The sequence below is a fragment of the Corythoichthys intestinalis genome, chromosome 14, assembly GCF_030265065.1.
Source record: "Corythoichthys intestinalis isolate RoL2023-P3 chromosome 14, ASM3026506v1, whole genome shotgun sequence".
NCBI lineage: Eukaryota > Metazoa > Chordata > Actinopteri > Syngnathiformes > Syngnathidae > Corythoichthys > Corythoichthys intestinalis.
The window spans coordinates 40,670,383-40,688,388 of NC_080408.1; the positions used below are offsets into that span (position 1 = coordinate 40,670,383).

Genomic DNA, 18,006 nt, shown 5'->3' on the forward strand with positions numbered 1-18,006 from the left:
CATTCCACTTCCAACCATATAGTATATAGGCGCTTCCAAGAGTTCACGCACAGCACAAAAAGTCTAGAAGTCTCATCTATGCCGTGCTGAATCCATTTTTGGAGATTCTGTGGGTTCCTTTGGTTTGATTTAAAAAAAAAAATTTTTTTTATATATATATATTTTTTGTTTATTTCAAATTTTCACACAAAAACACAAACACGATATTCCCCACCACCGAATAACACCAACACCAAACAAAGAAAAATATAACTAATGAGCACCAAACGGGCCTGTGTTCCCCTCTATCATGATGAGCCAGAGATCCATATTATACCCCTTTTGTTCTTGTAAGTCAGCCACTTCCCCCAGTTTTTCCAAAACAAGTATTCTTTTATCTTTAGCCTATATGTAAGCCGTTCCATGTCTAGTATTTCGTCCACTATTGGCAGCCATTGTTCATATGTTGGAGATTCAGTTCTTAACCAGTTCTTTGTTAAGGCCTTTTTTGCAGCCACAAGGAGAATTTTCACAATATATTAGTCCTGTTTATGTATTACATCCTCTAAAAGTCCCAGATATAATACCTGACAGGATTTGGGAATCGTGTATCCCAACATATTACAGAGAGCTGAGTGAACCTTCTCCCAGAATGATTGAATATTAATGCATGTCCAAAATATATGTGTATGGTCTGGATTCAAGTCGTTGCATCGTCTCCAGCAAGATTGTTGGCTATTTGTTTGTTTACTTTTAATTTTAGGTGTGATGAAGTATCGAATTAAGTTTTTCCAATTGAATTCCTTCCATTTAGGTGATTGTGATGTTGATAAGTGTGACCGTCACATGTTGTTCCATTTCTCCTCTGGTATCAATTCGCCCATCTCTCTTTCCCATTTCATTTTTACATACAGTGCTGACTCAGTTACAGAGTCTCTCAATATGCGATACACTGTATAGTTGACACAGTTTTAGGGATAACATTCTCATAGGATCATATTTGTATTATAGGGTGTACTTCGTCCCCACCTATCTTAACATCCTTATAATCGCGTATTTGCAGATATCTAAAAAAGTCTTGGTTGGTAAGATTGTATGTATTTTTCAGTTCTTGGAAACTTTATTTCTCCCCTTTTAACCACTTTACTTATAACTGTAATTCTTTTATCACTTTCATTTTTTGTTTTTCACTTTGTCAACATGCACTGCTTACCTCAACCGCACTTCATGATGTTCTGTCTAAACCTGAAGTTCGGAGCAGAAATCGTCAAAGATGCACTGCCAATGTTTCGCTCAGGAAACTCGTCTATAGAGTATCTATCAGTCACCACTGAAATCTTATATTTTTGAGCTCAAGCAAAGTGTTAAAAATAAAAAGCTCTACAAACTATTTGAAAAAAATGCTGATTATAATTTCACTTTGAACTAAAACAAAAATCATTGATTCTGGAACCGAGCAAAACAAGAAAATTATACACCTGAGGTTGTATATTTCAGAGTTTAACAAGTTCAAGCCCTTTCTTGGACGACTGAAGTAACTAAAATCAAGATTCACAATTAATTAATTAATCAGATCTTAAAGAAAAACATAAAAAATTCGGACTCCAAGAAACATTGCATATTTATCCCGAGAATATACCTTCCAGATTTCATTCTGCTCCGTCCACAAATAACTGAAGAGTAGCCATTTTAGTAAAGTCAAGAAAAAGAAGAGCAAAGTGAGTGACTTTCTGAGCCCTCCTTCTGGGCTCTTGAAAAAAAAAAAAAAAAAATCTAAGTCACAATTTGCCGTAAACTGAGACTGGAGGCATGTGAAAAATGTATGCCACGAAGGTTGAACATTGCTCAATATTCTTATTACCGTATTTTTCGGACTATAAGTCACAGTTTTTTTCATAGTTTGGCTTGGGGTGCGTGAAAATTATTAACACATTATGATATCATTTCACATGTTATTTTGGTGTTTTGGAGTGACACTGATGGTTTGGTAAACTTGTTAGCATGTTCTTTATGCTATAGTTATCTGAATAACTCTTAATAGCTCTGGCCACGTTCGCTTTCTGCCTTTGGCAATGTCTGTTCAATTGTATTATTGACTTTTTTATATTGAAATGCATGCTTTTAGTTTGTGGCGCTTTCATGGCCAAGTGAGGGCGCACTCGCACTTATTTACGTGAAGAAGAGCGCTCACACGCCAGAAGAAGACGGACAGCTACGCAGCTCTGAGCGAGTGGGCGAGTTAGCAGGAGAGAAACACGGCTGCGAACCTACGTTCATTGTTTATGCTTGTAAAATATCTCTACAGAGGCAACGCCTGTGTGTAGCATCTTTTCTGTTGTTGTTGTGTGTTTTCCACCCGCGATCGGACACTTGTCAGTTGTGTGGTTGTTTGAACGATGTGCTAATGCTAGCGAACGTATGCTAACCGTTTGTGTCATTGCTGTAATAGCACCTAATTATCATTTATTTACGTTGATGCGAACCTGTTTGTTATTGAGGACGAAATTGATTCAGCAATCTATACGGACGTCCAGCATCGTCATTTGGGAGTTTAGCTCGCTGTATAGCCAGGACCGAGCTGTAGCGTCCTGGTAAGGACAGTATATTGGCATTTCGTTGTTCATGCACTGTACACTGTACACTTATTCAGCATGTTGTTCTCTATTGTATTTTTATATTAAATTGCCTTTCAAGATGACATATCTGTTCTATGTGTTGGATTTTATCAAGTAAATTTCCCCCAAAAATGCGACCAATACTCCGTTGCGACTTATATATGTTGTTTTTCTCTTCATTCGGCATTTTATGGCTGGTGCGACTTATACTCAGGTGCGACTTGTAGTCTGAAAAATACGGTATATTTTTGCCTTGAAAAATATACCCATAAGGAGGTACATTTCAGAATTCAAATGACTGTGTTTCTCCATTAGTACAACAAACACATGAACTCGGCTGCCCTTTTGTACAATGGATAGTTATAAAATATGACTGCTCCATTGTATCCTTCACTTCAAAAGAATCTCATCACAAAATGAGCAAGCTCATTAGAACAAACAGATGTGCCTCCATCACCTGCCTCCTACTTATGTAGTCTTCATTGTAAAAGCATCTCTGACATTGTCTCTCGCCATGCAGCAGCCAAAGCAGACGACAAGAAGGAGGAAGAGGAGGAGGCCGTGGCCACCATCTCAGGGAAAGTGGACGGCAATCGAGGCGAGAGGAAAAACAAGGAGGCGAGGAGAGAAGGCAGCAAAGGTGCCAAAGCTGACGAGAGGCCGCAGAAGAAGGCGGCGGCCAACAAGGAAGGAGGCGGCGAAGGAAAAGGGAGGAAAACGGCAGATAAGGCTGACAGAGGAACCAAAGGAGGCGGCAAGAAAGCTCCCAAGTGATGTCATAGAAACTATACACCGGTACCTTGATTTACAAATGTCCAACTCCAAACACTTGTATCTCCCAATAAATTACCTCACTCTCTCTCCCTCAAAAATCACCAGAATCTCTGTAACATGTTTTTTTTTTTTTTTTAAACTAAGACCAATAACAGTGAATTTATTGTGCTTGAACAATAAGTTGATTTACTTCTATTTATTATGTATTGATATGATTGTACTTGTACTAATTAAAAATAAATTAGCATATTTTAAATAAATAGGATATCAAGAGAATTGCCATTTTTCTTTCCCATCACTTGCAACCAACATACTTTTAACTTCACTTTTTGCCATATGTTAAAGGCATATTATTTAACTTACAGCGGTATGAAAAATTATCTGAACCTTTTGGAATTTCTCACATTTTTGCATAAAATTACCATCAAATGTGATCTGATCTTTGTCAAAATCACACAGATGACAAAACAGTGTCTGCTTTAACTGAAACCACCCAAAAAATTATAGGTTTACATATTTTAATAAGGAAAGTATGCAAACAATGACAGTAGAGGGAAAAATAAATAAGTGAACCATCACATTTAATATTTTGCTGCTCCCTCTTTGGCAGCAATAACTTCAACCAGACGCTTCCTGTAGCTGCAGATCAGTCTGGCACATCAATCAGGACTCATTCTTCTCTACAAAAGTGCTGTAGTTCAGTCAGATTCCTGGGACGTCTGGCATGAATCGCTGTCTTTAGGTCATGCCACAGCATCTCAATGGGGTTCAAGTCTGGACTTCGACTTGGCCACTCCAGAATGTGTATTTTGTTCTTCTGAAAACATTCTGAAGTTGATTTACTTCTGTGTTTTGGATCATTGTCTTGTTGCAGCATCCATCCTCTTTTTAGCTTCAACTGTCTGACAGACGGCCTCAGGTTTTCCTGCAAAATATCCCAATAAACTTTTGAATTTATTCTTAATGATTGCAAGTTGTCCAGGCCCTGAGGTAGCAAAACAGCCCCAACTCATGATACTCCCTCCACCATGCTTCATAGTGGGAATGAGGAATTGGTGTTGGGGAGCTGTTCCATTTTTCGTCCACGCATGACGTTGTGTGTTACTCCCAAACAATTCAACTTTGGTTTCATCAGTCCATAAAATATTTTACTAAAACTGTGGAGTGTCCAGGTGCCTTTTTGTGAACATTAAACAAGCAACAATGTTTTTTTTAGACAGCAGTGGCTTCCTCCGTGGGGTCCTCCCATACACGGTTCTTGGCCATAGTTTTACATATAGTTGATGTGTGCACATAGATATTGGACTATGCCAGTGATTTCTGTAAGTCTTTAGCAGACACTCTAGGGTTTTTTATTTTTAATTTTTTTTTTAAATTTTACCTCTCTGGGCGTTCTGCGCTGAACTCTTGGCGTCATCTTTGGTGAAAGGCCACTCCTTGGGGGAGAAGCAACAGTGCCAAACATTCTCCATTTATAGACAACTTCTCTGACTGTCGATTGATGAACATTAGGACTTTAAGAGATGGTTTTGTATCCTTTCCCAGACTTACAAATCAACAATCCTTAATCGAAGGTCTTCAGACAGCAATTTTGACCGAGCCATGATGCACATCAGACAATGCTTCTCATTAAGACAATTCTTACCAGGTGTGTGTTTTATAGTGGGCAGGGCAGCTTTAAACCACTCATCAGTGATTGAGAACACACCTGACTTAAATCGTTTGGTTAAAGTTGGTTTCAATTTCTGTTTAAATCTCGTCAGGCAGAGGGTTCACTTACTTATTTTTTCCCTTCTGTGATTGTTTGCATGCTATCCTCATTTAAAATATGAAAACCTAGGGGGTTTTGTTAAAGCAGATTGTTTTTTTCCATCTGTGTGATATTGAAAAAGATCAGATCACATTTGATGGTGTTTTTATGCGGAAATGTGAGAAATTTGAAAAGGTTCAGATACTTTTTCATCACTATATTCTTAGTTTTCATTTTCTCCAAAACCGTGGCTCGAAAAGAAACTGGGTAAAAAATTATTGTAACCATGAAGATAATTCTCCGCTGATTAATCCAATTTTTTCACACACAAACAAAAATCAACCCAACTTTGAATTGTAGCTCGATCAAAAAAAAACACCTCTAACATTTTTAGGGTCAAAGTTCCACGTTTATTGTCCTATTCAAAAGCCACATTGTTGACACGCATATTTACATTGGCTCTCGCACCTCTATGGCAACAGGCTCCAAATAGACAACAATAATACATACTTGATATTTTTCTATTTACTCTTAGCTCTATATGCATATTGGCCGCATAACACAATCATTTGACATGGTACAATCAAAACAGATGACTTAATTATATTTAATCCAATAATAATTATCACAATAATTGAGATAAAGTGCTCAAATACCATCCAATTCTCCAGATGTTTATTTTTTATTCGTGAAAGTTCACTACTGTGACTTTAATTAAAAATGTCTAGACAGTAGATTTTGCCTGTGATAAAAGATTACATCGGAACAACAACAAAAACAGCACCTCGCATTGAGCTGAAGAGGCAGGAGAATGAATTTGTAATGTGGGAAAATGGAACACATGTCTTCAAATTGGATTGATGAGAAGCTCTCAGGAAAATTGATTTGCCTCTTATGAAATGAGATTATTTTCAATTATACTTTCAAGATTTCCGAAATTAAGACTTTTTATACCAAATACCAGTTGTCAATTACAATGGAACCTCTAAAACAGGTGCTCAAGTCCAGTCCTCGAGAGCCCCTATCCAGCTTGTTTTCCATGTCTCCCTCCTGCAACACACCTGCCTCAAATAATCAGGATCATTATCAGGCTCCTGCAGAGCTTGCTGATGAGCTGATCATTTGATTCAAGTTTGTTCAAGAAGAGGGACATGGAAAACAAGCTGGATAGGGTCTCTTGAGGACCGGACTTGGGCACACCTGCTCTAAAATGTTCACAAATGTTCTAGGAAGTAAAGGTCCGAGTATAAGTTGAATTGAAATTTTTGAGAAAATTCACCTGTATAAACTCACATGCAACTTAAGTTGTGAATTCAAAGCACAACCCAAATATCTACCGGTAATAAAAACAAACAAACAAACAAACAAACAAACAAACACAATTTACACAACTAAAGATTAAATTTTCATAATACAGTATATGAGTCAAGATGTCCCCTTGATACCTATTGTTGCAAATTAGTGACATTCCAGATCAAAGCAGCCTCTATACAGTGATCCCTCCTTTTTCGCAGTTAATGGGGACCAGAACATATGAAAAAATATGTGTATATATATATATGTAGAAAATTGCTTGGCTTTATTAAATGTGAGTCCAGTCAAATCCGCTCAAGCTCCTCCGTTACACACAATGAGTTGCCACAGCAACTGTTTAACAAGTAAACAATGATTGACACATGCGGTGCTTTGAAGCTCGGTTCTCTGGCAAAATCAACGTCTGTCAATCATTGTTAACATTTATAAGCAACTCCAGTGCACTCACTGCCTGACCAACAATTAGCAGGGAAAGGGAGGGAGGGACGGAGGGAAACATGGAGGGAGAGTGAGACTACGCGATCGACTCAGGACAGCTCATCTGTTTTTTTTTTTTTTTTTTTAATTGAAAAAAATATCGGTGATGGACTGAGGGCGCGAAGTTTGAAGCATGAAGTAGCGAGGGATCACTGTACTTTTTTTAATCGTAGATGCCTGTTATTGATAATTTGCGCCATACATAAATTATATGTACTTTTTACAATCATTATTTTATCATTAATTAAATTTGTATTTAATTACATTTCTCAATTTGATTGAGCATCTGACGGCAAAAACACAGGTGAAAGAGTTTTTAAAAATATATATATATATATATATTTTTTTTTAATTTGGTGTCAAGGGGTTAAAAGTTCTCCTCATAGTTGCAAATTTCAGAATCTAACCAAACTGTACAATAAAAATACACCCTCGAGGTTGCATATTTTGGAGTTCAACCAAAACTTCAGACATGAAATACACTTGTAAAGTTGATAATTTTTATAATCAACTGTTTTTCTAATTGGGGGAAAAAAAACAAAAAAACTTCTAAAGTGACTGGGCTTGTATCTATTGCAATCACATTTTGCTGGTATAGAATACACTTTTTAGGTCATATACTGTATTTTGAAGTTTACCCATAAGTCATAAAATTTTCTTTGTAGTTGTTCACTTCATAATTTAACGCAAAACTGAAATTGAAATGCATCCCTAAAACCATACATTTGTGTAAATCTAACATTTTTCAGGAAAGCTATGCCTCTACAAAAAATTTTAAAAAATTAAAAAAAAAAACAAATAAAACACCTAAACAAAGTCTAAACAAGTGTAACAAACAAAAAAACTTCTACAGTCATACTTTCATTACTACAACCAAATATGTCAATCAATATGCCAATCACTCCTCTAAAATCACACGTTTTTTAAAATTTTTATTCTAATATAATAAACTAAAGTCATACATTTCTGGCTTGGAGTAAGACAAATTTTTAAAATGCTAGAAAAACAAAGGCCATTTTTGGTCAGGATTTCTTGAATATAAGAGATTCCATTGTAATTGTAGTGTCTTACTTTTTATTTGTACAAATGTGCACTAAATTTTGAGTACAACTTTATGTTCATTTAAAATCCTGAAGTCTGGGTTGAGAAACAGGAGCCATGATGACTGTTCACATTTTTTAATTGACTTCCTAAAGGGCGAAAAGGTGCTCCTCTGCTAATGAGGCAATAAGCTCTAAGCTATCGCAACTACATAAAAACAGTGCAGAGAAAAACCTGCGAGGCATCAAGGAGAAATACTTCAGGGGTGTCCAAGCTACGGCCCGCGGGCCAACTACTGCCCAGTTTTTATTGGCCCACCATAAATTATGAAAATATACGGTAATTAAATATAGCCCACACAAGGCGCTTAAATTCAGCCTGCATTCTGTTGCACTTCTCTGCCTTACTACAACACCACATTTCCAAGACTTAATGGAGTTTGTAACTGAAACAGTGCCTCTCCATTAGTTCAGGGGTGAAAAATGACTTGTTGAAATCTATTTAGGAAACTGTAGTATATCAGGAATTTGTTTTACATATAGAAAAAAAATACAATGTGATAAATGGCTATTGCATTTGTGATTTTTTTTGCCGTTTTTCTGTTGCTAGACATTTTCTCTTTGTTCTGAAAAGTTTGTTTCATTAGTGGAAATATAAATATTATATTGCAATATCCTTAAACCTGTGGATTTTGTTGCTTGTCGCCCTCAACTCATTATAGACATCGAATCCATTCCCACTGAGAAGGCTATAATTGAGTGATCATGTTTCTCTGCCAATGACGGCAATATACGTCCAATCCAATTTGACTGTTGTGCTGGCAGCGATCAATAAGGTTAATAAGGTTATACTTAAAAATGAATACAGCGGTACCTGTACTTACGAACGTCTCTACAAATGTTAGTTTCAGGTTATGACACATTTGTTAAGAAATTTAAGGTTACGAGACGCAAGAATACTATACTGTATCATACGTATTGACTTCTTCTAAATATCGTGCCATAAGATCCTGCTGCCCTATTGGTCATAATATTTCCCATCATGCTCTCCTATTGGCCTATTGTTGATGACATCTCAATTTGGGTGTCGCAGTATGATGACCTGTACAGGCGCAACGGTGTTGTTGTTGCTGAGCACAAGGCTCCTCATGTTTTTATCTCACGAAGGGGTTTTTTAAGCTCACAGACGGTTGATTACATTATAGGAGATAGGCTATAGGCACCATCAATCTCGTGAAAGAAGACATTGTCTCACTCGAAAGGTAAGATGTATTTTTTTTCTTTGCATTTTGTTCTAGTATCTACTTCATTACAGATATTAACGGTTAGATTAAGTATATGGAATGATTAAAATGTGTTTGGCTATTGTTTTATTCCGATTTTACCTCAGTTACAAAATTTAATGTGGTGTGTCAATAGGGCTTGGAACGAATTAGGTAATTTACATGTAAAACGAGTCTATTTATGAAATTTAATTTAGAGTCATCAATGAGTCCATCACGCATATTGGAATGTGAGAGGAGGCCAAAATACATGGAGAAAATGCACGACAGCACAAGGAACATGCGGGCTCCACACTTCGATCACTAAACCGTAGAACTGTGTGGCAGATGTGAATTCAAAATGATGTAGTTTGGATTTGATCTATACACATAGTTTCAGATATACAGTACACACAAAAATATACAAAAACACTGATTTGCAACAACAACATTAGCTCACGATTCGAATGGCATTTGTAAACATTGTGACTTGTATGTACATCATCAAAGCAGCATATATAGCACTCGATCAGCTTTATAGAAATATCTATTTGCAACACATGGGACACACAAAGATGCTTTTGGAGGTCCTCCAGTGATGCCAAATACAAAAAAAAAATATGGAACAGCATTGCAAACATTCAACTGCATGGAATGGGGAAAAAACACTTCATTTTGGACAAAAAAGTTTTGCTAAATGCTTATTATAAAAATGAAAAATCCAAAGCATATTTTAATTACCTGAGAGCCACACCTTTAACACTGATGAGAACATTTTAAAATTCTTTCTTTTTTTTTTCTTTTCTTTTTTTTTTGCAAAAGAAACCAAACAACACTAACAAGTTCACAACATATCTCCACGCCTGTTTGTAAGCTTGATTAAGGCGGTTTCCTGGAAACTCCAGTCTTATTAAAGCAACCAAAAGTAGCATAAAGAAAACAAATGAAAGTCATACAATGGTGGCAGTGGATGGAAAAAACTTAATTTAATAAGACAGTCTATTTTAAGACTGTTAAACATTCACTGTGGCAGCTCAAAGCGTCTTGGCCACAAAATTTGGGGTTTTTACTTTTCCTAGGGTGGGGAGGAGGGCTCACATAACCGTTTCCCGCTCCTCCTCGATTACCACAGGTGAAGGCTTCTCGTCCTCGGCCTCCTCGCGTGGCGGTGGCTGCTGACCAGGATCAACGCAGAGCTCTTCCGGTGCGGCGTGGAGCTCCTGGCCTGACGACGGAGCCGAGCACTCGGACATGGAGCCGTTCTTGATGTAGCCGGGCAGGTTGCGGTGGCCGTTGACAGGCGCCGGGCCCAGCCGGGTAGTGAGGTGTAAGGCGTGCGGCGCACGTGCGGTCACGTTGGTTACACTGGTGTGCGACACCATGGGACCGTAGCTGTACGTGTTGCTGCCGCTGCGCGCTTTCCGCTTAAAGTCCAGTGCTAGAGTTCGACGGCTCCACGACTTTTTGATCTCTGCTTGCACCTTTGAACACAACGCCACCGATTTAGTGCCATTTGGCAGTGGTTGTTGATATCGATGTTTAATTGGAATCCTTACCTCTCCATTGCAAAAGCAGTAAATAATTGCCACGAGGAAGCCCTACAAAAAAGAGTGAAACAAAATGTTATAAACTTCATAAAGAATTGCAAATTTGTCTCGTACGGTGAAGCCAAGTTCCATACGCTATTTTACATCTGAAAAACTCTCATGGCATTGAAACAAACAATAATATGGCAAAAAAAGACACAATAATGGTCTCATTCAAATTTACTTTCAGGTACAGTGTCATGATTGCATTGGCTCAGCTAAAAGTTGTCAAAAGAGAAGCGAGGAAACCCATGAAATTTAAAAATACAACAACCAGACGGTAACCTTGATAAAAAGTCTAAAAAAGAAAGTTTGCCAACCAAACTCGACAAATTGACCAGCTTCACTCTTTCAGGACCAAAACTACAGCTACATAGTTAGTCAAAATCGGGCAAGCTCAATGGCGACGTCAATGTCATATATCCTGCCAGAAGTCAGACCTTAAAAATAAAAGCAAACAGTACAATGATACAGTTTGATTGCATTATTTTTGGCCACATTCAATCAGTGCTATTTTCGTCAACGGAAATTTTTTTTCATGACGTCACAATGATGCGCTGAAAACGTGTCTTGGGAGACTAAAACATAACGAGATGGATGCCAGTTGTCGTCTGACGACACCAGAACAAGATGGAAATTCGCCATATCTTCCGTCATAAATTCACAATGTGTGATATTTTCTTATTGTATGTTTAATTAGTATTCTGTATCTAGTATCTGTATTTAGTAGTGTTTGGTCATGTCACTCATGTGACGTGCTGCGCCTCCTTCTTGTTCCCCCGACCACACACACGCTTACTCTGTGCCCATTCCAGGCTCATTTTGATAAACATGTGTCAGGTGCTGCTTGGTAAGTATTGCTTTCTTATCTTGGCTAGATATGCCATGTTGCTGAATGATCATCACACACTAAACTTTGTAGCATTAGCATGGCGTTCGCGTTAGCATTAGCATTTAGCGCGGTGACTCGGTGTCTTCTTAAACTCTTGGAAAACATTTTACATACAGCTCGTGGCGTCCAAGTGAGTTTAATGAATTGCAAATAGTGTGCTGTTTTCATATTATTATTATCATTATATATTATTATTATATATTGTATATTATATACAGGGGTGCACATATTTTTTTTGCCCAGGTTCTCAGAGGAGGACCTGGAGATGTGACTTGGTTCTCATTGAGCTTGAGAGCCGACCCACCTGATGCAATAAAATAATGACAAGCTTTACTTAGAGCCAATTACTTTCAGTTAATTATATTAACAATCAATGCTTCATTAACATTAACTGGCACAATAAAATTGCCATTACTTTTAAGTGAAATGTAAAGAAATAAACATAAAAGCACTAATTCAAAATAAGGGGCATTATGCGGCTCCCACATTAACTCCAAGCCTTTGTAAAAGTGGGATGTTCTCCTCATAAGAGCTCATTGAACGTGCATGTTTAGCTTTGTGAAATGCGAACAAAAACACGTTTGTCAGTGCATGGCGCTGTTCTTCATTAACTTTATTCCGCCACTTGTCCATAGGGCGAGTGGGGTCCTGTCTGACATCGATAGTTTGCTTAACTGCCACATGCTCTCTGTTTTTTTCGTGCTTTTCAAAGTTTGGATGGCTGAAATTCTTTGACCCTACATAAAATGTGCTGCTCTTATCAGCGACATTGGGATTCTCACGGCAAATTTTGTACCACATTTCCGTGCGAGCAACATTTGCTTCTAGCCATGGTACCTCCTGCAGCCACTTTTCAGCAAAAGTCCTTTATTTCAGTAGCTCCGGTGACGTTTCTGTCGTCTGTCTGTCTGTCTTTTGACGGGGGTGGGGGAACACAGAAATAATTACGGTACTCAGCGGGGCCTGCCTCTTTGACATTTTGAGAAGAGATTTTCTCGTGTCCGCCGCAAATACAGTGGTCAGCCATCGGTACGCAAAAGCGTATGGAAGCCATTGAGGGCCAGCGCGTTTGTCTACGTCCAGAACGCATGCGCGCATGCGGACCACTTATGTGCCCCCCCCAGATTATATATATTATATAATAACATTATTTTTTTTTCTTTATTTTTTATTATTATAATCATTATTATTTTATTCTTTACATGATTAAATGCAATTTTTATGTATATATTATTTCCTATTTCGATTGTCTTTGTTTTTACGTCCTATTGATTTTAATGTGATTTTTATGATCTCCATGTAATGTAAAGCACTTTGAATTGCCCTGTGTTGAATTGTGCTATATAAATAAATTTGCCTTGCCTTGCCTTCCTGCTGAGTGTGTATTATCATCATGAAAATGGTGATGTCCTTGTTGACTAGTTATGTGCGCTTCTGTCATGTTCATTCAAAATTGTTGCAAACCTTTTAATTATATAATTATTCATGGACTAAAACCTTTGAGGTTTATCGACGAAAACATTTTGAGAATTGCCGACTAACATTAGACGAAAGTTTTCGTTGACTAAAACTAGACGAAGACGAACCCTGATTTATTTATTTATTTCACACTGTTTCTCTGTGCAAGTGCATATCTATAAAAAAAATTGTCGTCTCAAATAGATTAATCACAAAACGGAGGTTTTACTGAATGAGATCATTTCCTGTAAAAAATTTAATTATTTCTCAAAGACAGTTGGTAAATTTAGCGTCGAGTCCCCCCACCCCTCTTTTTCTCAGGGCACTTGTAAATATTCATTTCAACAAGATATGGGAACAGGCAGATATTGGTGAGTTTGGGATATGTTGAGGCCCCCAAAAAGCAATACACAGCTCAGCATTGGCAACTGTGGCTCTTCTTTTTCCACAGGTTTTTAATACAGGCAGAGAAATGCGGGGTGCGAACAATGAAGGGCATTATAGCAAAATGGAAAAAAACATACCTGGAAGGAGTTGAAGAGCATCTCGTAGTGCATCTGGATCTGCCATGGGATTCCGGACACGTCTGTATAAGGCATGGCGTTGAATATGATGTAGTGCACGCCAAACAACGGCATCAACACCAATGTGGACTTCAACAGTTTTCTGTAATGGTAGAATTTTTTTTTTTTTTTAAATTACAAAAACAAGCAAGGATTAATTTCCATTTGCCAGAGTTGAAAAAGCTGTGCTCTCAAGTTTACATAGTTTAGCCAGTTGGTTAAATACGGGCAAATTTGTGGTAAATATGACTGATAATTTGTAGACTACAATTAAGGCTATAGTGGTCAGTGAATTCACGATCACATAATTGTGTTTGGCCATTTTAAATCAGAATCAGAATGTAGACGCTACAATATAATACTAGTTTTTTTTTTTTTTTTTTTGCAAAAAACTTTGCATTCATGACGTATCCATGAACCTTGTGTGATGTTTTTTAATCAAATCAACTAGAGCAAAGACAGGAGAGGAAGAAGATTCAGAGCCTCACCTCTATATTGAAAAATATATTGAAATACTTATTATATTTAGGGGTGTGACGATACACAGAAGTCACAGATTAGTAGGTGTCGCTGTTCGGTGGGGATTCAATACAACAGGAAAAACAAAATGGCTATGTTTCTCACAGCATTTGAATGTTAAAGTTTGTATACCGTTACACTCTTATATAGGTGAAAAAAAAAAAAAAAGTGAAGAAGTTTTTTTTGGAATGAAAAATTCAGTTTAATCAGTTAATATAAGGCGGAAAACACTCAGGTGACTTGAAGTTTCGCTCTGAGCCCCCCAATTTGGCCAAATTTCAAAATTGTCCGATATGCATGTGTGATACATCATTGGAAAGCTAAAAATCTCAACTTTCACGGGGAAAAAAAATTTGAACAGGAGGGAATGAAAAAAAAAAAAAAATTTTTAAACAGCATCTGGAGGTGAGAGCACGCGAGAGCAGAATTACGGACGCCATGACTTTAACGAGATATTATCGCGTACTTACCTTGTTTCGATCCAAAAACTCCATGTAGCATTTATGTGTCAAGACAGAGATTTGAATGGCCACAGCTGGATTTTTGGGGGATTTTATGGGTGAAACATGGTAATATAACAAGGGTCGCGATTAGGCCTGTCGCGATAACAAATTTTAGTGTGCGATATGCGATATTATTGCACCCTCCCCCCCATTTTTTTAAAAACCAATTTACAATAACACAGTATATATTAATAGATCAAGTACACCCATTTAAACGCGATAAGAAATCACAACTATAAACAACAGACCATGCCTCTTAAGTAAAAGACAACAATATTAATACCGCACAGAAACACAGAATAAATAAAATGTGTTTTTCAAAAACAAAAATACAGCTGCAGTTGATAACTTAAACATTTAAGCAAATGAAAACTTTTCCCCTCATAGCTTCTGCAATGGTGTTGCATAGGGATGCAACCTGCAACGATACAGTTAGGTCACGGTTCGGTTCTATTTTTGATACGGGGGACACGATTTTTGATCTGATCCAATACATTTAATGCTCTGAAAAAAAAACAATTTTTTGTTTCTTTTTTTCTTTTTTTTTTTAAATCAAATTGCCATCATATAAACATGCATTTTAGTGCATAATATCTATGTGCTTACTTCTTACTGATCTGAAGAAATTTAGTATAAAAGTGCTGAGAACAATCTTTACTGTTTGTCAAGTGAGGCGGGGCACACTGTTGATTGCTACAGCTCTCTTAGCAGCTAGGTTTACTACATGAGCAAGACATCCCATTTGTGGTGTCACGTACTGAATTAACAATATTTGCAGAATTACACAAAACAGCCGAATGGGGCGGAGACGTCATAACAAGGAAACATAAGGTCGAGGCAGGTGCCATCGTTGTTTATCGACGAGAGAGTTGCGTTCGTGTTTTATTAAAAAAAATCGCTAAAATGGTTCAAACCTGTCATGCTATGTGGTTTACAAATAGCCATTTGTCACAATGTAGTACCCATGAGTTCCAGAACGCGAGAAAAAGAGCTGGACTACGCAGACAATGAGTAAAGTTCGTCAGTGCTAAGAGGGCTAATTTTGCAGTCCCAGCCTCCGGCACGGTTTTGTGTGTTGCGCATTTTACACCTGAAAGCTATACGAACTATGGACAAATGAAATCAGGTTTTGCTAAGAAATTGCTGCTGAAAGCAGATGCGGTGCCCACCTACACGACCAGCCACCTAAATGTCCCGAGATAACAAGAAAGAGGACGATGACTGGCTCTGATGAGACCACCCCACCACCCCAGGCAAAGCAAAAGAGGGAAATGGCCAGAGTGAGTACTCTTTTATAATAAAAAAACATATCACGCATTGGATATAGGACTGGACACATGTATAAATCATCGCTCGTAAAATATATAGAACAAATCCTCTAATCCCATTCATATTTGTGTCCGTTGGCAGAGCGAAAACCGATGATAGCACATTAAATGATAATTATTCTATACATTACTTTATTTTGCGGTCACGGTGTATCACCTTCACAAAAAGAAATGCAAAACAAACCATTCGGTGTTTCTGTTGCCGCCGGTGTTTCATCAGTGTGATTGCTCCCCTCAATGATCCTTTCATTAGGCTGCATTGGCTTACGTTTGGGCTCAAATTGATAACCCAAAACACCAAAGAAAGGTTCATAACTCTCCTCGTCACCATTAGAAGAATGTTCGTTACGTCGGATTCGTCGCTGCAACTAGAAACAAAATTGTGCGCCATCATCGCCGCCATTCAGTACTAAGCACTGAGCCGGTTGTTTCCTTATAGTGACGTCACGCACACAATATGCTAGATTTCCGGCAGCTCGGGGGCGGGTCGTTTTAGCTTGACAATCGACCTAATTTCTATCATTTTCTTGGTGTTGCGATGTGTGTAATTTCATGAAGTGGCATGATATGAATTCAAAAGGCATGCGTTGATGGATAAATGATGGAATATTAGCATTTCCCCAGGTGTTGTCATACCTTTTAACTTCCATTTAGTCATGGCGGTTTATAATTCATCAATGTAGTATATGAACTACATGTCCCATAATCACTCTGGGCTCACGTAGCCAATGGCATGGGACGTAGTACATCTAGTTTGCTATTTCATGATATCTAGTGTGTGCGCGCATTAAAAAAGTTAGCAAATGCCACAAAAGTCACGTCTGCTTACTGCACAACACCAGCATATGACAATCGACTTTCATAAACAGGACGAGTTTGAAGCACAGCGCTCTTAATTTGCCACTCAAATATCCGGTGTTGTACCGAAAAATAGCCGCCCCGCGTGAAATGTCATGCCTGACGGGAGCGCCCACACGTCAACAACACTGGCACGCCGGAGATGGTCCGCAGTCAATCCGGAGCACTGACGCGGCTGGTATACATTGAACAATAGGATATAATGGGAACGATTGGCCCCGGCGCTATTTTTTGCCGGACCTGGAACGAAGATGCATTTTGCGCAGTTGGTAACAAGGAATCCGAACTTTTAACAGCATGTCTGCCGCACGCGCGTACGCACGTGCATGTGAGGCGATAAATCACAGCGGAAAAAATACCGCCTTCATTTTCATTTATCGTGCAATAAATGGAATTATTGCATATTGCAACAGGCTTAGTCGCGATGCAGAAATCGCAGACATCAAGGAGTGGTCGAGATTTTCTTTTTCGTATATTTTCCCTTTTAAAAGTTTTTTTGTCAATTTTTCTTTGTTTGGATCAATTATTTATCATCTAACATATCGGAGAAAATGCGACAGTAACAAAAAAAAAAAAAAAAAAAACTAAGCGATGGTTATGAGGTGGATGTCTGTGACTTTTTTACAGACGCCATTTTTTTCATTATGACATAAATTGTTAAAAGTTTAAAATATGTGACTGAATAATTTTTCAAAGTCGTTTTTTTTTAAACGAAATATGAGACATCAATTAATGATTCTAAGCTAAAAACGACAGACATTTTGAATAATAAATATAATTAATTACCTTCGTTTTATGGCTGGTTTGAAACAAAAGTGGTTGCGCGACATCTGTAAACGGGGGTTTTCACGGTAAAACGGACAAATTAAAAATAGTTTGGGGGCTTAATGCGCCATGAATCTGCTATGGCAGTATACTGGACTGTCTCAGGAAATTAGAATACACAATATTCTAATTTTTTGAGACAGTCCTGTGTATATATACAGGACTGTCTCAGGAAATTAGAATACACAATATTCTAATTTCCTGAGACAGTCAGTCAGGACTGTCTCAGGAAATTAGAATACACAATATTCTAATTTCCTGAG

The 18,006-nt window shown here is 37.8% G+C and overlaps 2 protein-coding genes across 3 annotated transcripts in view; one reads left to right on the forward strand and one right to left on the reverse strand.

Annotated features, from left to right (window-relative positions):
- Positions 1-3,475, forward strand: part of tmie (transmembrane inner ear) — a 51,962-nt gene extending 48,487 nt beyond the window's left edge. The window contains exon 4 of the mRNA XM_057856457.1: positions 3,115-3,475. Within this exon, the coding sequence (XP_057712440.1) occupies positions 3,115-3,368 (254 nt within the window). The 3' untranslated portion in view covers positions 3,369-3,475. The remainder of the gene's footprint in view (positions 1-3,114) is intronic.
- Positions 3,476-5,521: 2,046 nt separating this feature from the next.
- pth1r (parathyroid hormone 1 receptor) overlaps positions 5,522-18,006 on the reverse strand; it is a 131,609-nt gene continuing 119,124 nt past the window's right edge. For both annotated transcript variants that reach the window (XM_057857479.1, XM_057857480.1), the window contains exons 11-13: positions 13,672-13,813; positions 10,768-10,809; positions 5,522-10,692 (exon numbers count right to left, since the gene is read on the reverse strand). In XM_057857479.1, coding sequence (XP_057713462.1) covers positions 10,306-10,692; positions 10,768-10,809; positions 13,672-13,813 — 571 coding nt within the window. In that variant the 3' untranslated portion in view covers positions 5,522-10,305. The remainder of the gene's footprint in view (positions 10,693-10,767; positions 10,810-13,671; positions 13,814-18,006) is intronic.